Source organism: Staurois parvus, unplaced genomic scaffold (assembly GCF_062004578.1).
Source record: "Staurois parvus isolate SC_StPar_1 unplaced genomic scaffold, SC_StPar_1.0 ptg000153l, whole genome shotgun sequence".
In the NCBI taxonomy this organism is placed as follows: domain Eukaryota; kingdom Metazoa; phylum Chordata; class Amphibia; order Anura; family Ranidae; genus Staurois; species Staurois parvus.
The window spans coordinates 1,274,572-1,302,319 of NW_028317949.1; the positions used below are offsets into that span (position 1 = coordinate 1,274,572).

General features: G+C 43.3%; 1 protein-coding gene across 1 annotated transcript in view; it reads left to right on the forward strand.

Moving 5' to 3' along the window:
- The first annotated feature begins 346 nt into the window (after positions 1-346).
- The window catches only part of LPCAT1 (lysophosphatidylcholine acyltransferase 1), a 200,305-nt gene continuing 172,903 nt past the window's right edge, over positions 347-27,748 (forward strand). The window contains exon 1 of the mRNA XM_089674823.1: positions 347-904. Coding sequence (XP_089530949.1) covers positions 797-904 — 108 coding nt within the window. The 5' untranslated portion in view covers positions 347-796. The remainder of the gene's footprint in view (positions 905-27,748) is intronic.

Sequence of the window (27,748 nt, forward strand, 5' to 3'; positions counted from 1 at the left end):
GTCACATTTCAGGGGATGGGGCCCATTATTTGTCACATTTCAGGGGACGGGGCCCATTATTTGTCACATTTCAGGGGATGGGGCCCATTATTTGTCACAATCCAGGGGATGGGGCCCATTATTTGTCACATTTCAGGGGATGGGGCCCATTATTTGTCACATTTCAGGGGATGTGGCACATTATTTGTCACATTTCACAGGAATAACTTGTAGCAGGTGCAGGGAAAGTTTCCTCACAGCAGAATGCAGAGGCCGGCTCGTGGTGTGAGAAGCGGGTTCAGTCTCCGCCCCTCACACGTGTCTCCTCCCCCTTCTATACCGGAGGATGGGATGGGATGGGAGGGGGTAGTTAGTAAGCGCATCATCCGGCAGCTTCCTCCTCGTACACCCTTTGGTGGCCGGTGCAGACAGCGGCTCCTCCCCCTCCTGGTCTCCTCACCATCCTCCAGAGACGTGTCTTGTCAGCTCCCCTCACATCCTCCCTCTCTCCCCTCCTCCGTAGCTTTCGCTTTGTGTGTGACTTCCCGGCCAGCCGGCTAATCGCCGCTAAGCATCCCCCGGCCTCGCAGCTCCCTCCCCTCCTTCTGGACATCTCCGGCTCGGATTAGAACTGCCGTCTCCCCCCCACCGTTGTCGGGAGGAACAGGAAGGGGGGGAGATCTCCTCTCCCTCCACCAGGCTCCATCACCGCTCAGCAGGAGCACAGCTCCATCCGCCGGGAACTTCTGGCCACAGGAACCTTTTGGATTTGTTGCATTCTCTATCGGTCCACCATCATTGTTGTCCATTGATCGGCATGAGGCTGGTGAGGAACAAGGGAACCGGTCGGGAGCAGGAGCTGGCCAGGCCGGTCAGGAACCCCTTTGTGCATGACCTGCGCTTCACCCCTCTCCAGAAAGCCAAAGTAGGTGGTCGGTGTTGTCTGTCCGCTCCCATCACGGGAGGCTGCTGGTCCTCGGGGCCAGGATGGCACTTGGCACATCCAACTCACACCTCGCCTGCCAGGCTGGAGATGTCATGTGTGAGGTCCTGGAGGACTACAGCAACCTCCTCCTCATCTCAGCCTAGACAAGGCTCATCATTTACCATGGAGATGATCACAACTTGTGTCACGGAAATGATGGTGACATTTTGCAGTCAGAGCAATGGTGGTGATACCACCAAAGTACTGTGACCCATAGGACAGCCATTGTCAACCTTTCTACATCAGTGGTATCCCTGAGATCATTCCTAGGTCTTAGGGGAGACCCTGCTAGTAACAGTTCATTGGGGTCAGTGGGAAGAATGCTACCCTTACAGTGATGGTCCATAGCAAGAATATGGCTAGGAAGAGCTGTCCTTCCTTAGGGTGGTGGTCCCTAGAAAGAGTGGCCCTTCCTTGGGGTGGTTGTCCCTAGGAAGAGCGGCCCTTCCTTGGGGAGGTGGTCCCTTGAAAGAGCGGCCCTTCCTTGGAGAGGTGGTCCCTAGGAAGAGCGGCCTTTCCTTGGGGTGGTGATCCCTAGGAAGAGCGGCCTTTCCTTGGGGTGGTGATCCCTAGGAAGAGCGGCCTTTCCTTGGGGTGGTGATCCCTAGGAAGAGCGGCCCTTCCTTGGGGAGGTGGTCCCTTGAAAGAGCGGCCCTTCCTTGGGGAGGTGGTCCCTAGAAAGAGCGGCCCTTCCTTGGGGAGGTGGTCCCTTGAAAGAGCGGCCCTTCCTTGGGGAGGTGGTCCCTAGAAAGAGCGGCCCTTCCTTGGGGAGGTGGTCCCTAGAAAGAGCGGCCCTTCCTTGTTGAGGTGGTCCCTAGAAAGAGCGGCCCTTCCTTGGGGAGGTGGTCCCTAGAAAGAGCGGCCCTTCCTTGGGGAGGTGGTCCCTAGAAAGAGCGGCCCTTCCTTGGGGTGGTTGTCCCTAGAAAGAGCGGCCCTTCCTTGGGGAGGTTGTCCCTTGAAAGAGCGGCCCTTCCTTGGGGAGGTGGTCCCTTGAAAGAGCGGCCCTTCCTTGGGGAGGTGGTCCCTTGAAAGAGCGGCCCTTCCTTGGGGAGGTGGTCCCTTGAAAGAGCGGCCCTTCCTTGGGGCGGTGGTCCCTAGGAAGAGCGGCCCTTCCTTGGGGCGGTGGTCCCTAGGAAGAGCGGCCCTTCCTTGGGGCGGTGGTCCCTAGGAAGAGCGGCCCTTCCTTGGGGCGGTGGTCCCTAGGAAGAGCGGCCCTTCCTTGGGGCGGTGGTCCCTAGGAAGAGCGGCCCTTCCTTGGGGCGGTGGTCCCTAGGAAGAGCGGCCCTTCCTTGGGGCGGTGGTCCCTAGGAAGAGCGGCCCTTCCTTGGGGCGGTGGTCCCTAGGAAGAGCGGCCCTTCCTTGGGGCGGTGGTCCCTAGGAAGAGCGGCCCTTCCTTGGGGCGGTGGTCCCTAGGAAGAGCGGCCCTTCCTTGGGGCGGTGGTCCCTAGGAAGAGCGGCCCTTCCTTGGGGCGGTGGTCCCTAGGAAGAGCGGCCCTTCCTTGGGGCGGTGGTCCCTAGGAAGAGCGGCCCTTCCTTGGGGCGGTGGTCCCTAGGAAGAGCGGCCCTTCCTTGGGGCGGTGGTCCCTAGGAAGAGCGGCCCTTCCTTGGGGCGGTGGTCCCTAGGAAGAGCGGCCCTTCCTTGGGGCGGTGGTCCCTAGGAAGAGCTGCCCTTCCTTGGGGCGGTGGTCCCTAGGAAGAGCGGCCCTTCCTTGGGGCGGTGGTCCCTAGGAAGAGCGGCCCTTCCTTGGGGCGGTGGTCCCTAGGAAGAGCGGCCCTTCCTTGGGGCGGTGGTCCCTAGGAAGAGCGGCCCTTCCTTGGGGCGGTGGTCCCTAGGAAGAGCGGCCCTTCCTTGGGGCGGTGGTCCCTAGGAAGAGCGGCCCTTCCTTGGGGCGGTGGTCCCTAGGAAGAGCGGCCCTTCCTTGGGGCGGTGGTCCCTAGGAAGAGCGGCCCTTCCTTGGGGCGGTGGTCCCTAGGAAGAGCGGCCCTTCCTTGGGGCGGTGGTCCCTAGGAAGAGCGGCCCTTCCTTGGGGCGGTTGTCCCTAGGAAGAGCGGCCCTTCCTTGGGGCGGTGGTCCCTAGGAAGAGCGGCCCTTCCTTGGGGCGGTGGTCCCTAGGAAGAGCGGCCCTTCCTTGGGGCGGTGGTCCCTAGGAAGAGCGGCCCTTCCTTGGGGCGGTGGTCCCTAGGAAGAGCGGCCCTTCCTTGGGGCGGTGGTCCCTAGGAAGAGCGGCCCTTCCTTGGGGCGGTGGTCCCTAGGAAGAGCGGCCCTTCCTTGGGGCGGTGGTCCCTAGGAAGAGCGGCCTTTCCTTGGTGCGGTGGTCCCCAGGAAGAGCGGCCCTTCCTTGGTGCGGTGGTCCCCAGGAAGAGCGGCCCTTCCTTGGGGCGGTGGTCCCTAGGAAGAGCGGCCCTTCCTTGGTGTGGTGATCCCTAGGAAGAGCGGCCTTTCCTTGGGGCGGTGATCCCTAGGAAGAGCGGCCCTTCCTTGGGGCGGTGATCCCTAGGAAGAGCGGCCCTTCCTTGGGGCGGTGATCCCTAGGAAGAGCGGCCCTTCCTTGGGGCGGTGATCCCTAGGAAGAGCGGCCCTTCCTTGGGGCGGTGATCCCTAGGAAGAGCGGCCCTTCCTTGGGGCGGTGATCCCTAGGAAGAGCGGCCCTTCCTTGGGGCGGTGATCCCTAGGAAGAGCGGCCCTTCCTTGGGGCGGTGATCCCTAGGAAGAGCGGCCCTTCCTTGGGGCGGTGATCCCTAGGAAGAGCGGCCCTTCCTTGGTGTGGTGATCCCCAGGAAGAGCTTGGGACGGTGGTCCCCAGGAAGAGCGGCCCTTGCTTGGGGCGGTGGTCCCCAGGAAGAGCGGCCCTTGCTTGGGGCGGTGGTCCCCAGGAAGAGCGGCCCTTGCTTGGGGCGGTGGTCCCCAGGAAGAGCGGCCCTTGCTTGGGGCGGTGGTCCCCAGGAAGAGCGGCCCTTGCTTGGGGCGGTGGTCCCCAGGAAGAGCGGCCCTTGCTTGGGGCGGTGGTCCCCAGGAAGAGCGGCCCTTGCTTGGGGCGGTGGTCCCCAGGAAGAGCGGCCCTTGCTTGGGGCGGTGGTCCCCAGGAAGAGCGGCCCTTCCTTTATGGTGGTGGTCCCCAGGAAGAATGCCCCCCTCCTTTGACAGTGGCGGTCCATAGGAAGAATGCCCCCTGCTTACCATCATGGCCCATGGCTCAAAATGTCACCCCAGTTACCATGGTGATATGTTTTTTATTTTAATAATAATAATTTAAAAACCTGAAGATTTACAATCACTTTAACATTCAGCATCTACAGTATACAGTATGTAGCTGCTGGCTTTTGATTTTCACACAAATGGGAGACGTTCTTAAAAATCTGTCAAAATCTGAAGGAGCCCCAGGTGAGCTTGGCTGCTGTGGAAGGTTATCAGAAAACAACTCGGATGAACTGACCATGAGATTTGTTGGTGGTGATGGCATACAACAGTTTGCTCACCATCATTGTTCTCTGCCGTCTTACTGAATATTTCCATAGGTGTCCATTTAGGTGTATTTTTGCTGTGAATTTTGTGGTATTGCTTGTGCCGTAAAACTAACTTGTACTTTGCCTGGACTAGGCAGAGTAACAGCTTTACCTGATAGTAGGCCAAACCAGGAGTCTGTGATAAAAGTGCATGTAAACCCGATCACTAAAATCTCATAAAGTCAATTCAATATTTTTCAATTAATAGATTTAATTATTAAAATAACATCTGGTGATCCTACAGTGAAGGTCTTGTTTGAGCACTCTTTATTATAGGGTGACAATGTTCTGTCCTTGTCCCAAGATGTTCTTCTATGTTGTCACCGTGTCACATCTCCCAGTGGAACTACTAGCAGCTATGCTGATGCATGTTGCACAAACACATCAAGAGATGTTGTCACCATCAAGAGATCAGCAGTACTAAGATGCAATAAAGCAAAGATGAAAACAAGTATTTCTTAAATAAAAAGGCGTAGCAATGATATACAGTGCTTGGGCAAACAGAACATCATGTAGGTCGTGTTTAGATGTACTTTAACCTTTTTCATGCTGTCTAACCATCCAACTTTGCTGATGTTTTCCCTAAAAATTCCTGTGCAAGTTTCAGCGGTCACAAAAAATCTGAAATTGCTCACGGCTGTGCATGCTTCCCCATCCAACATGACAGTGCTCAGGCATATGGTGCTACTGTATGGGAAGCGGGGGGGGGGGGGGGGCGTCATACCTGGAAGTACCTGATCTCCGGTGGCAGGTGAGCACAGGAAAGGTAAGTATTAACCCTTGATGCATTCTATCAAACATACCTGTCACCTTGCCTTACTCAAGTGAAGCTCAGTATCCTTGAATGCATGGTTTATGTTTTCCATATTGATTTCTAGCCCTCTCCTTGGATACTTTAGAACACACTTAAACTTTTTATTTTAATACCACTCAGAGTACATTAGCTGTAACTGTACACTATACAATCTGATTGTACAATCTCACTTCGGTTTATGAAAAATATGTAATGGAAGAAGACACCCAAACAATCTATTTAGTTTGTATTAAAGTGGTTGAAAAGGTAGAAGGTTTTTTACCTTCATGCATTCTATGCATTAGAGTGCAGCTCCCTCCAGCCATTTACTACCCCCCCCCCCCATGCTTTCCCAAGCCTGATCTTGATCCAGTAATGTGCAGGAGAGCAGCGTCTCTCTCGACTCTCTCCCTTTTCAAAGGCCTTTTAGAGACAGCAGCAGAAGCCATTTGCTCCCACAGCCGTCAGTCACAGCCAGTGAGGAGGGAACAGGGGACGAGGCTGAGTCGCGATCTGTGTGTCTATGAACACACACAGCCATCTTGGAAGACCCCATAGCAAGCAGCTTGGTAGGGTGGGCACTCAACGGTGTGGGGGATCCCAGAAGAAGAGGATTGGGGCTGCTCTGTGAAAAACCATTGCATGGAGCAGGTAGGTTTAACCACTTCAGCTCCGGAAGATTTTACCCCCTCAGGCTATTTTGGCACTGCATTACTTTAACTGGCAATTGCACGGTCATGCAACATTGTATAGAAATAAAATTAATATTTTTTTTCACACAAATAGAGCTTTCTTTTGGTGGTATTTGATCACCACTGGGGTTTTTATTTTTTACTATATGAATGAAAACTTAAAAAAAAATTATCTATTTTCTGTTTATAAAACATGTCTAATCAAAAAAAAAATCAAATTTCTTCATATATTTAGGCCAAAATGTATTCTGCTACATGTGTTTGGTAAAAAAAAATCCCAATCAGTGTATATAATTCAGTCTGTAGGAAAGCTATAGCGTCCACAAACTATGGGATATACAGCATCACATTTTTGTGAGTATTTTATTCTATCTTTTCATGTGACAACACTGAAGAAATGACACTTTGCTACAATGTAAAGTAGTGAGTGTACAGCTTGTATAACAGTGTAAATTTGCTGTCCCCTCAAAATAACTCAACACACAGCCATTAATGTCTAAACTGCTGGTAACAAAATGAGTACACCCCTAAGTGACAAGGTCCAAATTGGGCCCAATTAGCCATTTTCCCTCCCCGGTGTCATGTGACTCCTTAGTGTTACAAGGTCTCAGGTGTGAATGAGGAGCAGGAGTGTTAAATTTGGTGTTATCACTCTCACTCTCTCATACTGGTCACTGGAAGTTCAACATGGCACCTCATGGCAAAGAACTCTGAGGATCTGAAAAAAGAATTGTTCCTCTACGTAAAGATGGCCTAGGCTATAAGAAGATTGCCAAGACCCTGAAACTGAGCTGCGGCACAGTGGCCAAGACTATACAGCATTTTAACAGGACAGGTTCCACTCAGAACAGGCCTCGCCATGGTTGACCAAGGAAGTTGAGTGCACGTGCTCATATCCAGAGGTTGTCTTTGGGGAATAGATGTATGAGTGCTGCCAGTATTGCTTCAGAGGTTGAAGGGGTGGGGGGGGGGGTCAGCCTGTCAGTGCTCAGACCATACGCCGCATACTGCATCAAATTGGTCTGCATGGCTGTCTTCCCAGAAGGAAGCCTCTTCTAAAGATGATGCACAAGAAGCCCGCAAACAGTTTGAAGACAAGCAGACTAAGGACATGGATTACGGGAACCATGTCCTGTGGTCTGATGAGACCAAGATCAACTGATTTGGTTCAGATGGTGTCAAGCGTGTGTGGTGGCAACCAGGTGAAGAGTACAAAGACAAGTGTGTCTTGTCTACAGTAAAGCATGATGGTGGGAGTGTCATGGTCTAGGGCTGCCAGAACTGGGGAGCTACAGTTCATTGAGGGAACCATGATTGCCAACATGCGTTGTAACATACTGAAGCAGAGTGTGATCCCCTCTCTTTGGAGACTGGGCCACAGGGCAGTATCAACATGATAACCCCAAACACACCTCCAAGATGACCACTGCTTTGCTAAAGAAGCTGAGGGTAAAGGCGATGTACTGGCCAAGCATGTCTCCAGACCTAAACCCTATTGAGCATCTGTGGGGCATCCTCAAACGGAAGGTGGAGGAGCACAAGATCTCTAACATCCACCAACTCCGTGATGTCATCATGGAGGAGTGGAAGAGGACTCCAAAGGCAACCTGTGAAGCTCCGGTGAACTCCATGCCCAAGAGGCAGTACTAGAAAATAATGGTGGCCACACAAAATATTGACACTTTGGGCCCAATTTGGACATTTTCACTTAGGGGTGTACTCACTTTTGTTGCCAGCGGTTTAGACATTAATGGCTGTGTGTTGAGTTATTTTGAGGGGACAGCAAATTTACACTTATACAAGCTGTACACTGACTACATTGTAGCAAAGTGTTATTTCTTTAGTATTGTCACATGAAAAGATAGAATAAAATATTTACAAAAATGTGAGGGGTGGACTCACTTCTGTGAGATACTGTATATTTGAAAATTGATCAATCCTGATGTACTGATGGCTGATCTCATTTCTTGAGACCCTTAAAATACAAACACAATACAAATACCCCCAAAATTACCACTTTTTGGAAAGTAAACTAAAGCATTTTGTAAGAGGCATCACAAGTTTTTTTTGAAGTTGTGTTTTTTTTTTTTTTTTTTTTTTGTCACAATTTTTTGGAAAATGAAGAAATACATTTTTTTTTTTTTTTTTTTGCAATTTCTGATGGTTTTCCAGCAAGCTCATTCGGCAGAAGATTGCCTTCTGTCAAACAAGGACCCATACAGACTGGCCAAACGTTGGCCGGTATCTACTGTACTTCATGATTTCAGACGATGTTTAGCCCGAGTGTACAGAGCTGTAGACTCCTCATACACAATACAGTCTGATTCTACAATCAATTTTAGATCTACTGACATGTAGTGTAACAAAAGTCTTCTAGGTTGGATCAAATTGACTGGATAGATTAGGGAGATCTTCATATTACAAGTTGATTCTACATTCAGACCTCCCTAATCATCTGTCCTATCAATTTATATCCATACATACCTGTTGGAAGATCGTACAGTCAAATGGTAACTTGTGTGTGGTGAGATTTAATGGTTTCTTAGTCTTGAGTTTTGATTCTAAAATGATATTCAGTAACTGCAAGGCATTTTCCTGGGCCTTGTGTAATTCAAGGCAGCACTTTTTTTTTTTTTTTTTTTTGTTTTAGTTTTAGTTGGTCCTCAGACAAGTGGGGAGTACAAAGAGGACTGAGCTGGTTTGTACAGTTTGAGATTAGATCCAAGTAGTTCAAGTTTACCTCCACTGAGATCTATGCAAATAACAAATAGGTTCAAAGTTCCGGGTTCCAGTTACTGTCTACTACCAGCTAGTTCACCCTTGCATAGCAGCAGGTTTAACAGATCTTTCAGTCACTGATTTTCCTGACATGGATGTGCAGCAGTTATCTATTAAAGTATTCACTACATTGCCAAAAGTATTGGGACACTCTTCCAAATCATTGGATTCAGGTGTTCCAATCACCTCCATGGCCACAGGTGTACAAAATCATGGCCACAAGTGTATAAAATCAAGCACATAGGCCTGCAGACTGCTTCTACAAACATTTGTGAAAGAATGGGTCGCTCTCAGGAGCTCAGTGAATTCAAGCATGGTACCGTGATAGGTTGCCACCTGTGCAATAAGGCCATCCATGAAATTTCCTTGCTACTAAATATACCACGGTCAACTGTTAGTGGTATTTAAACACAGTGGAAGCAACTGGGAACAACAGCAACTCAGCCACGAAGTGGTAGGCCACGTAAAATGACAGAGCTGGTTCAGCACATGCTGAAGCGCACAGTGCGCAGAAGTCGCCGACTGTCTGCAGAGTCAATAGCTAAAGACCTCCAAACTTCATGTGGCCTTCAGATTAGCACAAAAACAGTGCATAGAGAGCTTCATGGAATGGGCTTCCATGGCCGAGCAGCTGCATCCAAGCCTTACACCATCAAGTGCAATGCAAAGCGTTGGGAGTGGTGTAAAGCATGCCACCACTGGACTCTAGAGCAGTGGAGACGTGTTCTCTGGAGTGCGAATCACACTTCTCTGTTTGGCAATCCAATGGACGTGTCCGGGTTTGGCGATTGCCAGGAGAACGGTACTTGCCTGATTGCATTGTGCCAAGTGTAAAGTTTGGTGAAGGGGGGATTATGGTGTGGGGTTGTTTTTCAGGGGTTGGGCTTGGCCCCTTAGTTCCAATGAAGGGAACTCCTTAAGGCATCAGCATACCAAGACGTTTTGGACAATTTCATGCTCCCAACTTTGTAGGACCAGTTTGGGGGTGGTCCCTTCCTGTTCCAACATGACTGAGCACCAGTGCACAAAGCAAGGTCCATAAAGGCATGGATGAGCAAGTTTGGGGTGGAGGAACTAGACTGGCCTGTCCTGACCTCAACCCGATAGAACATCTTTGGGATGAAATGGAGCAGAGACTGCGAGCCAGGCCTTCTGGTCTGACTCTGGTCTGACATCATTGTCTGACCTCACAAATGCGCTTCTTGAAGAATGGTCAAACATTCATTCATAGACACACTCCTAAACCTTGTGGACAGTCTTCCCAGAAGCGTTGAATCTGTTATAGCTGCAAAGGGCGGGGCCAACTCAATATTGAACCCTGTGGACTAAGACTGGGATGTCATTAAAGTTCATGTGTGTGTAAAGGCAGGCGTCCCAATACTTTTGGCAATATAGTGTATGTTTAGGCAAAACTGTTTTTACATTTTGGAAAGATTGAAGAAGGGTTAACAGTGGTCATTATTTATTTATTTATTTTTTTAAAGTAATCCCATAGACTGGGTCCTGTTAGATTGCAGTGGTTGTACTGAATATCCTTCTGCAGATACAAAAAAAAAAAAAATTACACATTGTACTCAACTAGGTGGATGCTGCAATGATACAATGCTGCATCTGTCCCCTGCCGGCTATGTAGTGAGAACTGAGCAATCAGACACCACTAATCTCTTAGTTTTCCCCTTCTGCTCTGAGTAGAGAACCAAGACTGTCAGTCACCAGCTCTCTGTTCTACCCCTCCAGCGCTCACTGGAGCAATGGGCTATGGAGGGAGTGGTGGCTCAGGCTCTCGGTGGATCACGAAGTGGCTGAGCCAGGTGCCGGTCCAGGCTTCTGGGTGGATTCCGACCATACGGTCGGGATCTTTTCAGAGCCTGGACCAGCTCTGTGATGTCAGCAGGCTTTAGCTTGCTTTTGGCTAAAAACGGGTCACAGGAGGGAAGAACTAACTGCACTGCTTTTGATCTATAGACGCATAGCCAAAAAATGTTTTGGCTATATTTCTTCTTTATGGACTCATTCACATAGACACAGAGAGCCATACACCATGAAAACCAGTATCCCTTAGTTTGGGAGTGATATGTGTTTGCATACAGTGGCCTGTACAGATGAATGACAGACTGCGACTGGTAACAGTACATCTGAACATTGAGCCCTAAAAGTTTAGTCACTTTTAGGCCCCATTCACACATCATGCAGCATGTGATCCCGCTCGCGATTTTGTGTGGCTGATTGTCACGTGATATGATGCATACGGCAGCCCATTCACTTCAGTGGGCTGCCCTATATATATTTTGTCAGTGAAAACAAGCTTCTGCTCCTTTTTGGGCGATTTTATCAATCAGTGGTGGCAAAATTGCATCATGTTTGGGATACCATTTAGAATGAATGGCACCCAAATATGTGGTTTGCCACGCTATTTGGAATTGCAGGCAAAATTGTGGCAATCCTGCCCTTGATACCAAATCGCCAGGTGTAAGTGAGGCCATGGGGAAGAGTGGTTTTCTTGACTTGCCAATAGCCTCTTCATATAAATACACAATATTATTCATATAAAGAAAGCACTTCACAGGTTTTTTTTTTTTTTAAATGAAACCAACATGTTAGAAGCAATTTGTTTACAAACATTATTCCCCAGTAACTGTGGTCAGGTAGTCTGACTCTACCCTCTATAGTATTGTAACCTTCTAATTAAACCATATAAAGCTTTTCCCAGCTGGTGGACACCAACCAGCATCTGTTTCTGTCCCCGCTCAGCAGCCACGCTCTATAATTGGCAAGCTCTGTTTCTTTAGAAACAACCCCTGTATTCTGTGTGGTCTCTGCTGGGAACTAAAAATAAGTAACCTGCTTCAATGAGACCCCATGCCATTGTACGGGCTCATTTAGTATCTTCCAACTGTAGGTGTGATGCTGTCTCCTTATTCTGGCTACAAGGTCTTTCCACTCAATGGAGTGCATCAGGACTTGACTATTGCTATTGTTACATCTGATGGAGTCTCGTTGTCTGATATATTTAATGTAATTGTCATAAGAGCAGAATGGGGGTGGTCATTGCTGACCTCCCAATAAAAGTCAGAAGTGGGTGATGTGCTCACTTGTTCTGGGTTTGTGCCTCTGAAAGCATTGAAGCCAGAGGATCAGTATGATAACTAGTCAAATAGCATCTTACAGCGGAACTCTGGGAATTTGGTAAAATGTACCCTTTGCAGTGATACACACGTTACTGCTCACTGTGTCCAGGGGTGCCAAGGGGCCCCCAGGCACCCTCAATCCATGCAACTGGTCCAGCAATGCCCAGCATTCCTGCAAGTGGTCACAATCCAGCCAAGGGACTGCCCAAGGGTCCGGGAAAGGAGGAGTGCTGGAGCAGGAGTTAAGGTCAGTGATAGAGCCTGTTCATCTCCCCCATGAACTTAGTATGCAGTATTATGGGAGAGGGTGGCCCACTTCAAGGGTACGTTTTGCTTTATTTGAGGAATTTGCCTTTAATAAAGAGGCAACCTATGTATTTCATTCTTGACAAACTTCCTATAAGTCAATGAGTACTGTGCAGTGTTATACCCTGTAGCTACCATATTTATAGTAGACCTCTAACATTCTTTTCATTTTTAATTGAGGGGGAAGAGTTAGAATCTCTGTTTTTTATTACCGTCTGTCTCCACTGGGGAACTATTCCTTACATATCCAGTCCTGATGAGGCAGTAGGAAGTAAGGAAATCCCACTAAGGGGACACGGTAAAAGCCTGGCAGACATTCTGTTCTCTTCCCCATTGTAGCTGAAATTAAAAACATTTTAGCTGGAGTTTTACTTTATTAAATGTGACTGTTCCTATCTGTTGAAAGGTGAACTCTTACTGGTTGCTATTGACTTTTATTATGTGTACTTTTTCTCCTTTGTGTCAGTGCATTTCTATCAAACACCTAGTAGGATAATGCCTTGAAAACAAATTCTATGTTCTTACGGCTATTTTAACCCATGTAGACCTGATTATTTATTCGGTGCAGTAGGGGAAGATATTAATTCAGTCAGTGTCTGGCTGATTCACTGTGAAGTCACATCACCCTTCTCATTGCATGCTGTGAAATTCCCCTAGGGATATTTGTATACATATTGTTTATGCATGAATGAGGCATTTCCTGCCAATGTTTTTTCTCACTTTTTTTTTTTTTTTTTTTTTTTTGAAACCCTTGACATTTCTTCTATATGCCATGCTAGTTAATTATCTGGTCATTGAAACCTATCTGCTGGTCCCATATACGGTAGTACTACTAACAACCTGTCAGTGTGTTGAAGGCTTGCCTAATTCACACAGATATATTGCACCGCTAAGTAAATTTGCTTTGCTTTGATATGCAAACCAAATAGGAAACACAGTTGTAAAATGTGCTGACGTGTCCTTTCGTTTTTAAGAATAGACTCTTTTTGGAGTTGAAAAAGCAATATATTTAATACCCACTTTTGGTTAAAATGCAGAAATGTTTGGTGATAGGCATTCATTTGGCAGAAGTAAATAAAGAGTGTCAAAATAGAAATCCAGGAGCTGCCATTGCTGACCTTGTGAATATGTATGCTGTGTCTTTGCTTTACTGCTTGGTGAGTTGTAACTTGAAATGAGTGCACGTGAGGTGTTACCTGCACAGGAAAAAGAATAACGTGACAGCTGCTGTGTGTCTATCCTTAGGCTTTTATTTAAAAGATATATCACGTTATAATGTTTCTTTCTATAACCCACTAATTCCCAAAACAGTTATTTAAGGCATGCCATGAATGATAACTGTTAAAGCTGTTGTAAATGTTACATTTTTTTCCTAAAATAATAAACTTGGTATACTTTCCTGACCTGTGCAGTAGAATTACACAGAGTTGCCCCGATCCTCCCCTTCTGGAATATCCTTCCAGCACTCTTGGCTTCTTCTGTTCTGTGTCTGTCACCATAGCAAGTTGCTTGCTCACGAGCCAGGCTGTGTGTGTCCACAGACGCACACAGAGCACTCGCTCTCTACTCAGAGGATTTGATTGAAAGCAGCAGGAGCCAATGGCTCTTGCTATTGCCTCTGTCACGTGAATTCAGGTAGAGAGCAGAGAGCTGCTACAGACAGACACAGCGCTGGACTGAGTGAGCACTCAGGGTAAGTATTTAGGGAGGTGAGGGGGTGATTTAGACCAACATTTTCCAGTCATTGAATGTTCATACAAATGTTTATACCACAATCTACTAGTGTATGGCCAATTTTAGATGGCTTTCTTGGCTATGAAGGCTAGGAGGGGTTCGTTCCTCTTTAAAAATGTGTTATTGTACAAATATTAATGAGGGGAATTTGCTAAAACTGGAGCAGACAGAATCTGGAACAGCTGTGCATAGTAACTATTCAGCTTCTAGCTTTTGCTTTTTTTTCTGGCTTCCACTCAATGTGTTGCAGTGGAAACCGTATTGCAATACCTTGCTTTTTGGATGTGCTAGCCCAGAAAGTGACAGCGGTGACCAGGAAGCGATGTCACACACATCGCCTCTCGGGTCACAGAAAGAAGGGGTAGAGAGCAGACGTTCATCCACTCTCCTTTCTCCCCTCCACCTGCCGACAACTGCCATGGCACTCCCCTGGGCACACAAATGGGCAAGCAGGGCCCAGGTACATGGCGGGAGACGGCAATGCAGCCACCTGACTGCTTCCATCTGACAGGCAGGGGTCTGCCTGTCAGTTTTATACAATGATTGTGTATAAAACCCCCCCGGCGTACGGACCTGGCAGCTAAAGGGTTAGGAGAAGTATGGCCCAAGCTTTTTCAGTAATATTTTGGGGTCACAGGGGTACACTTATTTCTGCACTCCTGTGACCCAGATCCAGCCAACATTAGGTTAAAGATCAGCAAGGACTTTAATGTTGGGATGCTTCCAGACACCTAACCGGCAGCCGGCTCAGCCACTCAGTGTGCCGCTGAGAACCAGAGCCAACCATTGTTGCCCCCTTCACAGCCTGGCGCTCCAGTGAGGATGCTCTGAAGACTGAAAACTTGCCTTAAGGGCCAATTTACACCAGTGCATTGATCTGCATTTTATCACACCTGTAAAACACAGATCAATGGAAGGACATCTGAAAAACCATTGTTTCCAATGTGTCCAATTTACATCATATTGCTGCATATGCATGTCACAGACCTCAGCGCATGTTAAAATGGTAATGTACTCGTATTTTCCATACATTTGGCCCTAAGTGAAGACTGAGAGACTAGGAGCTGGCAGGGACAGCTGCAGCATTAGACTGATGCTGCAGCCACATAAGTGAGCATGTAGATTTGTTTTTTTATAATTCCTGCATTTCTTCTCTAAGATATGATCATAAGTTATTGATCGTATCTCTTTCCCACAGTGTAATCTCATAATCTGATTAATTGAAATATGATCATATTCTTGAAACAAAATATCTCGGTGCAGCCAATCGATGCAAAACAATGGATAATTTTTCACCCTGGCCGATCGACTTTGATCAAATTCAAACTAATTTGATTCTTATAATAAAAATCTGTATATTATTCCTGCACTACCTTTAAAACCCACACTTCGGCTGGCCATACATGGGTGGATTTTCGAATTATTTTTAGTTAAAAAATCGGACCTAAGAATAATCGACCAATTTTCACTCCTTTCACTCCGGGAAAATGGAGACCATCTTCACATGCGGGCTCTGGGAAAATGGCACCTGTTGACGAGCACTTTGTCTGGACTACAATTAAGTTTTCATAGACATCAATTAGCAGGCATATCCCTTTGAAAACGTGCGTGTGCACGAAACATGTCAGGGAAGGAGCCTGCGCGTTAACGTCACGCCGCCCGACCACACAAAGGTCCGGTGGCCATCTTAGTGAGTTGTTTTATACTGTTTGTTTGTTTATCTCCACATGATTACTCTGTACCTTTTAATTAAGTACTACACTATTAGCCGATTTTCTCTGGCTCTTTTCTGAGCTAACTCCTCAGGATTTCTCATCACGGTTTGTATGCTGCTTGGTGTCATCATCCCTATCTGAGATCATCCTAGCCTTCGTGGTCCTATGGCTGATGGGTGTGCTGGGTGACTTACCTGGGGAAGAAACCAGCTGTTCATGCGCATTTTATATGCACTTCTGGTGAGTGCATCTAAAGGAATATTTTTTTCATGGATTCACCAGCACTGGATGTCACCTGTTCACAGATTTATTTTCTAGACTTTCTTATAACTATTGTTTATCACAATTGTGCCATTTGATATATGTTCACTATCAGTCACTATTCATTTTATATCACCCAATGCTGACCACTCAGTGTCACGGATACCATCACCACAGATATCAGTATATTAATTATTGCTATATTAAGAACTCATGAACTCTCACATTTTAGACAGCTAGCGCTGATTAGAGCGCCTCACTGTGTCTGCCTTTAAATATTGATGCTATACGATTTATTGCTGCTTCTATTCACCTTATTATTTATTTATGTATATGCACATGTTTTAGTAGTATTTCATTTGATTCATTCATTACTTTAGCGCTGCACCTTTTTATATTTCAGTCACTAGTGAGGATACCAAGGGCGGTCCTTTAGTGCCAGCAGCTTATACCTTTCTACACACCCATAGCGCTCACTGACATTCTATATACATAAACCTCAGTTGCCACATAGTTGCCCAATTAAACAGTGCATTGAGGTTGGTTTGTAAGTTGGAGACGTCCTGTAAGGACATTATTCCACTGCACAGCTTGGTGTCATCTGCAAAGACTGCAACAGTATTTTTAATCCCTGTCCCTATACCATTTTTAAATATATTAAAAAGTAAGGGTCCCAACACTGAACCCTGGGGTACACCAGTAACAACCCTAGACCATTCTGAGTATGAATCATTCACCACTACTCTCTGAATACGATCTTTTAGCCAGTTTTCTATCCATTTACATACTGATTTTTCCAAGCCTGTAGACCTTACCTTACACATTAGCTGTGTGTGTGGAACTGTTTGCAAAATCCAAGTATACCATGTCCACCACCACCCCTCTGTCCAAGTATACCACGTCCACAGCCACCCCTCTGTCCAAGTATACCACGTCCACAGCCACCCCTCTGTCCAAGTATACCACGTCCACAGCCACCCCTCTGTCCAAGTATACCACGTCCACAGCCACCCCTCTGTCCAAGTATACCACGTCCACAGCCACCCCTCTGTCCAAGTATACCACGTCCACAGCCACCCCTCTGTCCAAGTATACCACGTCCACAGCCACCCCTCTGTCCAAGTATACCACGTCCACAGCCACCCCTCTGTCCAAGTATACCACGTCCACAGCCACCCCTCTGTCCAAGTATACCACGTCCACAGCCACCCCTCTGTCCAAGTATACCACGTCCACAGCCACCCCTCTGTCCAAGTATACCACGTCCACAGCCACCCCTCTGTCCAAGTATACCACGTCCACAGCCACCCCTCTGTCCAAGTATACCACGTCCACAGCCACCCCTCTGTCCAAGTATACCATGTCCACAGCCACCCCTCTGTCCAAGGTTTTGCTCACTTCCTCATGAAAAGAAATCAGATTTGTTTGACCACTTCTTTCATGAATCCATGCTGTCTATTGCTTAAAATATTTTTTTCCAGCAAGAACTCATTTATTAAACTCTCCAGTTTCTTCCCAACTATAGAAGTTAAACTAACAGGTCTATAATTACTTGGTAAAGATTTTGATTCCTTTTTAAATATAACCACCTTATTGGCCTTACGCTAATCTAGTGGTACTATGCCAGTCATTAAAGAGTCCCTAAAAATTAGAAACAATGGCTTCAATTAAATAACACAGGGAGGAGAACGGTTAGTAAACAAACAGTTCTCCTCCCCGTCAGAAATCACTGGGCGCCGGCAAGTAATCACTCGGTGTTTGACAACACAGTAATCACTCTGTGTGCGACCAAAAATGGCGGCGCGGGTAGGGCACGTGTAGCGCCCTACCCGGAGATTCAAAATCACGTATATATACATGATTTTGCGCACCCGTGCTGCCCTGTAGCAGTGTGTCCACTATAAGGCATTCGGGAAGCGATTCAGGACCTGTGGGTGTATGCCATCCAGTGTTAGTGCTTTATTCACCTTTATTCTGTCTAAATATTTCTGGATCATATCAATTGTGAGCCAATGTGGATCATCTGGAGCTGTGTCAATACCATGAACATTATGGACAAGAGCTCCCCCATGCTCCTTTGTATACACAGAGCTGAGGGTATTTAATACATTTGTTAATTATCAAAATATGCCACGCTTCACTTCAAATTGCTCAAAATAAATAATAAGTGTATCCAATTGCTACTATTTATAATGCATATTAAAATAAATAAATATAAAATAAATGAATCAACCTATAGCAATTTCCAAAAGCAATGTCCATATAAATGTCAAAAACTGTCAAAAAAGGGGTCCATATATGAACTTCTTCAAACGTGCATAGTTCACTGTAGATTAAAATATCCCGTGCTTCTTAATTGATTTTTTGTGTGAAAAAAACTTGCTTTAGTGTTCTCCCCCATCGGTTATGCTATCACCTCAAGGATATGACCAAACTGTTAAGTAAGGTCATATAACGCTTGTGTCCCTTTAAATGGGCCAAAGTATGGATGGGATGGTATCTTGCTGTTTGGGGTCCTCCTCCACTCAGTTGACGGGCTCCCCTTTCATGGTGGTTGATCTAGAGGAATGAATCAAATCATAGTGTATTATCCTTTTTAAAACAATTTTATTAATAAAAGTAATGTACTCACATATACTCTGTATATAAACCGCTTTGTGCACAAAATGTGTCCTCCAGATTTTTTTTTAGTGGTGAAAATCCTAAAATTGCCAGCTGGTATCAGTATGGAACCATCGAGTGTCATGACATCAAAGCCCCTCCCCTACGCGTTATGCCACCGTTCACGTGGCTTCATCAGAAGGAATGATTGGATGACATGTCGCACTCATGCCTTATATAGGGATACTTCCACTACTTGTTGAAGCCAGGCATGGAGATCACATCGAGGTGATGCTCCATGTCCGTGCATTATACCGCTAGCTGCTACTCTGCAATTATACATGATCTTCAGTCGGCTTGTGAAAGTATTTTGGCCCAGCTAGAAAGAATAATGGGCCTACTTAATCCTTTTAAAACATTTCAGTGCACAGAATAAATTACAATAAAGCAGCATAGTTGTACATTAATATTCCAACAATATTTACATAAGGATCAAAACAGTGCTTCATACATCAGACACCCCATTAATATATCAACATTATGTACACTATTTAATGTTATAATCATCCTGTCATTTGCCATTGGTTTATAAAGTGGCATACAGGAGCCATATTTTTGAAGGCCCTCGTGGTATATATAGTTACTTTATAATGATATATCTTGCTCTGAATCACTGCAGCTCTTTAATAATTAAACATAAAATGTTTACAACAGCGTCTATATATTATTTTATGATATATGCAACCTTTTATTAACCTTAGGCAAATGGACACCATACCTCCCTTGCTGGGGTATTGGCATGGTATCCACTACTATTTTACCAACATTCCTGCAAAACTTTCCATAAACATCAAAAGCTGCACTATTTATTATATACCACTAAGTGAAGATATATATATATATATATATATATATATATATATATATATATATATATATATATGTATATATGTGTGTGTAAAAATGTGTAATGTGCCTGTGCAAGTTAAATAATATTTTAATAAAATATATTTATTTTTATTACCAAGAACATTTTATATATTTAAAATATGATTAAATGAGAATGCATAGGAGAAATTATTTATTGATTTAAAAATGTAATTCCTGTCAGTCTATAAAACTTGAAATGAATATTAATTAAAAAAATATTAATTCAAATTCAGCAATGTGCTGGGACCAGATATAAAAACCAACTTCTCTTCATGTGAATTTTGTATATGAAGCCATTATTTAAATAATATAAAGTATGACCATAGGGACTCCATGAAAAAATTGCCCATATTCCTATATATTACTAATAAAGCATGTTAAATCAAATTCCCTGTTGAGACCCATCGGGGCCAGGGAGTTAATTTCGTATGTCCATTTTGATTCCTTTTTTGCTACGTTCCCTTACTTTGCTATCTCCTCTTCAGTGTCTAGTGTGTTTCTTTATACCACAGAATTCCAACAGGATAGCATCTTTATTATGTGTGGTCCGAAAATGTAACGATAGATGGTGATGTTTGTATCCCCTATTGATATTATAAGCATGTTCTTTTATTCTTTCTTTCATAGCTCTTTTTGTTCTACCAATGTATAGAGGGTTGCAGGGGCATTTAAGGGCATATACCGCTCCTTTAGTCTCACAAGATATAAATTGTTTTATACTGAATTCCTTTCCTGTCCTTGGATTTTGAAAAGATGATCTTTTTTTGGAATTATTTTTAACTAGACTGCGACTGTAGCATCTCCCACATGCAAAAAATCCAGTTCCCTGGAAGAATGTGGGGTGGTGTGTGGTATTAGGGGGCTCTATGACATATTTGACCAACTTATCTTAAGTTGGGAGCTTTCTTGTGTATAAATTTGGGGCGTTTTGGTATTATAGTTTTTAAATGTTTGTCGTGTCTCAATACACGGCAATGTTTATTTATAATGCGCTCTACTGCTTTATATTGTGTATTGTATCTTAACACCACCGGTACATTGAATTCTTCCTTATCAGTGGGTACCTTATCCTGTAGTAGGGTATTTCTGTCTATTTCTCCTACTTTTATTCATTCTCTCTCAATGTCTGCTGATGGGTATCCTTTCTGGATGAATCTATTCACTATAATCTGACTCTGCATGGCATAATCAGACATATTTGTGCAGTTTCTTTTGATGGGCATAAATTGCCCTCTGAGGATGTTAGTAAGCTAAGGTTTAAAGTGACAACTAATTGCAGGAATATAACCATTTCTGTCAGTGTTCTTAAAATATTTTTTTGTATAAAAGTTATTGTTTTCCTTGACGATTTCTATATCCAGGTAGTGTACTCTAACGACTGATGTCCCAGCTTAATTTTACACCTTTATTACTCTGATTCAATATTTAGAAACATTCTTGTAGCGTGCTCGTATCTCCCTCCCATAGGATTATCAGATCATCTATTAACTTTCTATACAGTACAATTTCCTCTTTATTGCTGTTGAATATCATCTGTTCTTCCCATTGGGCCATAAATAAATTTGCTATACTGGGAGCAAACTTTGCTCCCATAGCTACTGCCATTGTTTGTAGATAATATTCTCCTTTGTACCAGACGTGGTTATGTTTTAGGCAGAATGTTAGACATTTGATAATAAACTTCTGATGCTTGTGTGTGAGTGTAGAATATTTCTTTAAAGCCCATTTTACTGCTTGTATTGCCCCTTCATGGTCTATATTGGTATAAAGAGCTGACACATCAGCTGTACTCATAATAGTGTTGTGGGTAGGTTCTATATTTTGAATCAATTGAATATGTTTAGTATCCTTTAGGAATGCTGGGGTATGTGTCACTAGAGGTTGCAGATAACAATCTACATACTCTTCAGTGCTAGCCGAGAGGGAGTCTATTCCATTTATTATGGGTCTGCCTGGGGGGGGGGGGGTGCTGTCCTTATGGATTTTAGGAACATATATATCACTGGAATTTTGCAAACAGAAGGGACCAGATATTTTTCTTCCTTTTTATTTAATATTCCTTTTTTAGTCCCATATTTAACTCCTTTTTCCAGCTTTTTTATATAATTTTGTGGGATTGTTATTCAGAATGTTGTTGGTGTTTCTGTCACTCAACATACAGGTGAAACTCAAAATCTTTGAATATCATGCGAAAGTTCATTTATTTCATAATGCAACTTAAAAGGTGAAACTAATATATGAGATAGACTCATTACATGCAAAGCAAGATAGTTCAAGCCGTGATTTGTCATAATTGTGATGATTATAGCTTACAGCTCATGAAAACCCCAAATCCACAATCTCAGAAAATTAGAATATTACATGCAATCAATAAATCAAGGATTGTACATAGAACAATATCGGACCTCTGAAAAGTATAAGCATGCATATGTACTCAGTACTTGGTTTGGGCCCCTGGATGCTTCAATAGCGGCCTTCAGCTCTTCTGCATTGTTCGGTCTCATGTCTCTCATCTTTCTCTTGGCAATGCCCCATAGATTCTCTATGGGGTTCAGGTCAGGCGAGTTTGCTGGCCAATCAAGCACAGTAATGGTCACTGAACCAAGTTTTGGTGCTTTTGGCAGTGTGGGCAGGTGCCAAGTCCTGCTGGAAAATTAAGTCAGCATCCCCATAAAGCTCGTCTGCGGAAGGAAGCATGAAGTGCTTCAAAATCTCCTGGTAGACAGCTGCGTTGACCCTGGACTTAATGAAGCACAGTGGACCAACACCAGCAGACGACATGGCTCCCCAAATCAACACAGACTGTGGAAACTTCACACTGGACTTCAAGCATCTTGCAGTGTGTGCCTCTCCATTCTTCCTCCATACTCTGGGTCCTAGGTTTCCAAATGAGATGCAAAAGTTGCTCTCATCAGAAAAGAGGACTTTGGACCACTGAGCAACAGACCAGATCTGTTTTTCTTTACCCAGGTAAGATGCTTCTGACGTTGTTTGTTGTTCAGGAGCGGCTTGACAAGAGGAATACAACATTTAAAGCCCATGTCCAGGATCCATCTGTGTGTGGTGGCTCTTGGTGCACTGACTCCAGCCTCAGTCCACTCCTTGTGAAAGTCCCCAATACTTTTGAATGTCCTTTTCCTGACAATCCTCTCCAGGCTGCGGTCATCCCTGCTGCTTGTGCACCTTTTTCTTCCACACTTTTCCCTTCCACATAACTCTCTATTAATGTGCTTTGATACAGCACTTTGGGAACATCCAACTTCTTTTGCAATTCCCTTTTGAGGCTTTCCCTCCTTATGGAGGGTGTCAATGATGGTTTTCTGCACAACTGTCAGGTCAGCAGTCTTTCCCATGATTGTGATTCCTACTGAACCAGACTGGAAGACCATTGAAAGGCTCAGGAACCCTTTGCAGGTGTTATGGCTTAATTAGCTGATTAGAGTGGGACACTTTGAGCCGAGAATATTGCACCTTTTCACAATATTCTAATTTTCTGAGATTGTGGATTTGGGGTTTTCATGAGCTGTAAGCCATAATCATCACAATTATGACAAATCATGGCTTGAACTATCTTGCTTTGCATGTAATGAGTCTATCTCATATATTAGTTTCACCTTTTAAGTTGCATTACTGAAATAAATGAACTTTTGCACGATATTCTAATATTTTGAGTTTCACCTGTATTACCCATAACTTGTTCCTAATATTCTTTAGGCAGCACAACTATCCCCTCACCCTTATCTGTGAGAAAAATTAGTTAAATATGGGAGTAAGAAATGAATGCAAGTTTTGTTTTTTTTTTTCACACAAAAAATCAATTTAAGAAGCACGGGATATTTTATGCTACAGTGAACTATGCACGTTTTGAAGAAGTTCATATATGGACTCCTTTTTTTGCCTGTTGACATTTATTGCTTTTGGAAATTGCTGCAGGTTGATTCATTTATTTTAACTTTATTTTGATATGCATTATAAATAGTAGCAATTGGATGCACTTATTATTTATTTGGAGCAATTTTAAGTGAAGCGCGGCACATTTTGATCATTAGTGTTGGTTTGGCACACTAGTATGAGTGTTAGGTGCAGGCGAGTCACAATTAGCACTTAGTAGTATTCATCACTCACAGCAACTCACAAGCTTTCACTTTTTATTTGAATAAATTTGCCTTCTCATTGTCCCCAGTCACCCACTCTAGATTATTTTGTAAAGGGCCTACATGCTCGGACCGGACCTTTTTACTATTAATATATTTGAAGAATTTTTGGGGGTTTGTCCTGCCATCATTTGCAATCTGTCGTTTTCAATATTTGCGGCCTTGATTTCCTTTTTACATACTCTATTATATTCCTTGTAATGTTTAAATGATGATAGCGTTCCTTCATTTTTATATTTAATAAAAGCTCTTTTCTTATTAGTTATAGCTTTTTTAACTTTGGCTGTGAGCCACATAGGTTTGATTTTTAGCCTTTTAAACTTGTTGCCCATCAGAATATATTTTTGCATAATGTTCACATACAGTCTTTTTGAAGAACTCCCATTTCTGTGCTGTATTTATCGATGCCAATATTCCCTTCCAGTCTAAGTCTTGGAGAGCAGCTGTCAGCCATAGAAAATTTATCTCTCTTAAAGTTGAGCATTTTTATTTTTCCCGTGTGTGCTTGTTGTTTACAGCTAACAATAAATGAAATCATGTTATGGATACTGCTACCCAGATGTTCTTTTATATGGATATTCATAATAAGCTCTGCATGGTTTGAGATTACCAGGTCCAGCAGAGCATCATTCCTAGTAGGGGCCTCTATGAACTGTACCATACAATTGTCCTGTAGTAGATTTATACATTTTTGCCCTTTAACTGTTCCTGCACTACCATTACTCCAGTCAATTTCCGGGTAGTTAAAATCCCCCATTATTATCACTGTCCCAGCCCTTGCAGCCCTTTCGATCTTTGCAAGGAGCTGAGTCTCCACCTCCTCATTAACACTGTGTGGCCTATAACAAACTCTGATTACCTTTTTGTAGTATGCACCCCCATGTGCAGTTCCACCCATAATGCTTCAGCCTCATCACACTCTTCATCAACTAGGTCCTCTTTCACACTCGCTCTGAGATCACTTCTCACATAAGGGGGAGAATTTATTTTGCATTGTTTTCAGTGGCGGGTAATGGTAATAGCAAGAAATATGTAGCTTGTCTAAACAAATTGAGGAATAATTCACCTGGATATAAAGTAGTTTCAAATATTTATATACAGTTTTATCGTGACCGCACAACCTCTGATCCAGCCTGTGCTGCCACATCAATGCGTAAGGCTGGACTTATGGGTCAAGTATGCATTGTGTTTAACTTGTATATGTTTATTTTGTGGATTCTTTAAATAATATCTGTAGTGTACTGTTAACGTGTTTTTTTTTTTTTTTCCTCTGTAGTGTACATGTCTGCTATCCCATAATCAGAATACTCATGTAGACTTAACAGATGTGGGGGAAAAAAAGAAAACAATATGCTGGGAGAAAAGTGAACTCAAGCCTTTCATCTAATTAGAGATTGCTAGGTCAATCATAAATTATTAGGTTAGTAGTTAAAACATATTTAAATTCAATAACATAAATGTTATGTAATGCTGTGTTCAAGTCCGTAGAAGCGGTGGCTGCATTAGTTTTCATTTTTAGGCTTTTTGTCTTGTATTTTCAATCCTGCCAGTGACACTTTATGTTCTGGAGAGGCAGTGCTTACTGGACTGTATTTAGGGAGAAGTCATGATTGTCACCTTAGGCCAGGACTGTATTAGTTTCATTTACACAGGCGCTTAGCCTCATGCGGCATGAAGAGCTGTTTGTTTACCTTTTTGGACACATTTGGGTTGTGCACCCATCCCGTGTATCTGTCAAGCTGAGCTGTGTGTGTCCATGCAGCCACTGTGTATTCATTCACTTGTATAGGCTGCCTGCACACAACTCAGCACTACTCTAAAAAAAAAAAAAAAATAAAACATCTCTGTGGGACTGAGACATGTGTTTTTTTTGCACTTCTTGAACAGATTAAGCCCTGGTTCACACCAGTGCCACTTGTCATGCGACTTGAGAGTTCAAAGATGCATGACAAGTCACACCCCATTAGTGCTGATGGAAATGTTCAAGTCGCAGCGACTTTGAAAAAGGTTCCTGTACTATTTTTGTATTTCATTGCAGCTTGCATTGACATCTGCTAAATGTAGTCGCATAGAGTGTCAGCAAACTTTAATGAAGTCGCACAGAATATTCGGGTCACACAACTTTGAAGCTGCATAGATGTGAGCCGGGGCTTAAAACCCCTTCAATGGTATATTTATAGTAGAACTAAACCATCTTATCCCTTACAACCTCTTCTTGATCTGCAGTTGCTTTTGGGCTGTACGTTGGACATCAGGCTATGTAGTGATGTGAGCTTGTTTTATTGGTACCACATCCACTTTTGACTGGAATTACAAAACCAAAATAATATTGGACTTTTGAGGTACCCAAATTTTTTTTTTTAATATTAAGATATTAAGAAACAGCTCTTTTTGTAACTCCCTCCTCGATGTATCCCTATGCCATATATCACATAGTTATTGTACCAGATACACATAAATGAAATATAAACTCTAAAGCCTTAGTGCTTACAAATGTTAACTCTATGATATTAGAACAGATATAGGGGTGATATTAGAACAGATATAGGGGTGATATTAGAACAGATATAGGGGTGATATTAGAACAGATATAGGGGTGATATTAGAACAGATATAGGGGTGATATTAGAACAGATATAGGGATCCTGATTCTTGTATGCTTTTCCTGGACCCATCTCACTTCAGGTTGGTAAGGGAGCAGGGTGAATAAAAATCAATATTTTTTTTAAAAAAATAAAAAAAAATCGGATTTTTTTTTATTTAAATCGGATTTTTTTTATTTAAATCAGATTTTTTTGACTAAAATGCTTTTTGAGGAAAATATATTACCATCCAAAGGTTATTCCATCATGAAATAAAGATTAGTTTTTTAATTATGTAGAATAAGGCTGTATATGTTTAATTTGTTTGGTAAATAAATTCCATGAATCCATTCACAATGTCATGCTCTTCCAGAGGTTTTTGTAAGATTATTGGGCAGTTTCTCTGCCTACAAGATACTATCACAGATGCTTGCTTTACTTTTGCAGTTCTCAAAACTGAATTTGACTCAGCGGAGATCACATGCCTCTTCTTCACAGCAAAAATGTTATACCATGAACAGAGTTAAGAAAAAGACCTTAATCCTAACTTCTACAAACCTATGAATACAGAATCAACCCCTTCAGTGCTAAGTTTCAAGAAGTTCAGTGAATAGAATAGAAACAATATTTTTCTGATTGTTTGGAGTGGAATAGATCTGCACAAGAAGAAAGTGAAACTAAGTGTGAGGAGGAAGGGGCTGACAGTCTAAGTTTCTTAAAATATATATATTTTGTTTAGCCAAATTAGTTAACAAACATGGATGTTTAAGCAAATCACATATGCTGGAATGTTATTGTTTCAGTTGAATAAATCTATTTAAATTGTTATTATTAAGGTAATGATTATTTTTCTGCTTCCTAAGTACAACAGAAAAGTTGTCTAAATATGAATGATTAACCTATTAAACTGGGGATAAAAAAACTAATATAAAAAGTTGTTGTTCTAAAAATCTTCATCTACTTGCATATTAAAGTTATACCAGCAAGAATTAGTCTTTCTGTAGAAAACTAGGATTTAAATCAAGCCTTACTGACTAGTGATTTAAATCGTGATTTAAATCAGTTTGATTTAAATCAAATCCACCCTGTAAGGTAGAATACTTAAGAATACATAGAAACTGGTCAGAGGACATATACTTCAATACAAATAGATCAAGCTGTTAAATGTTACGAACTATTTGTATTTAAGTGTGTCTTATGACAGTTTTCTATGTATTCATAGAAACTGTTCTCCTTTACCCTCCTGAAGTAGCGAGTCAGGTCCATGAAACACGTCCAGGAATCGGGATCCCTGTATCTCTTATAGTATTACAGAGTTATCAATGTTTATAGGCACTTGGGCTTTAGAGTTTAAATCTCATCTATGTTTCTGATACAATTATTATTTGATACATGGTATAAGGATGCCTTGAAAGGAAGAGTAAAAAAAAAACTGACATGGTTTTAAAGATCCTTTTCTTAATATGTTATTAATAAAAAAAACAAAAAAAACTTTTGTAGTAGTCGTTCCCTTAGATACCTCAGAACTCCAGTAACATTTTGGTTTTGTAAATCCAGATATTGCATCATCTATTTGATGGCATGACAGTTCAGTTGAGAGCACAAG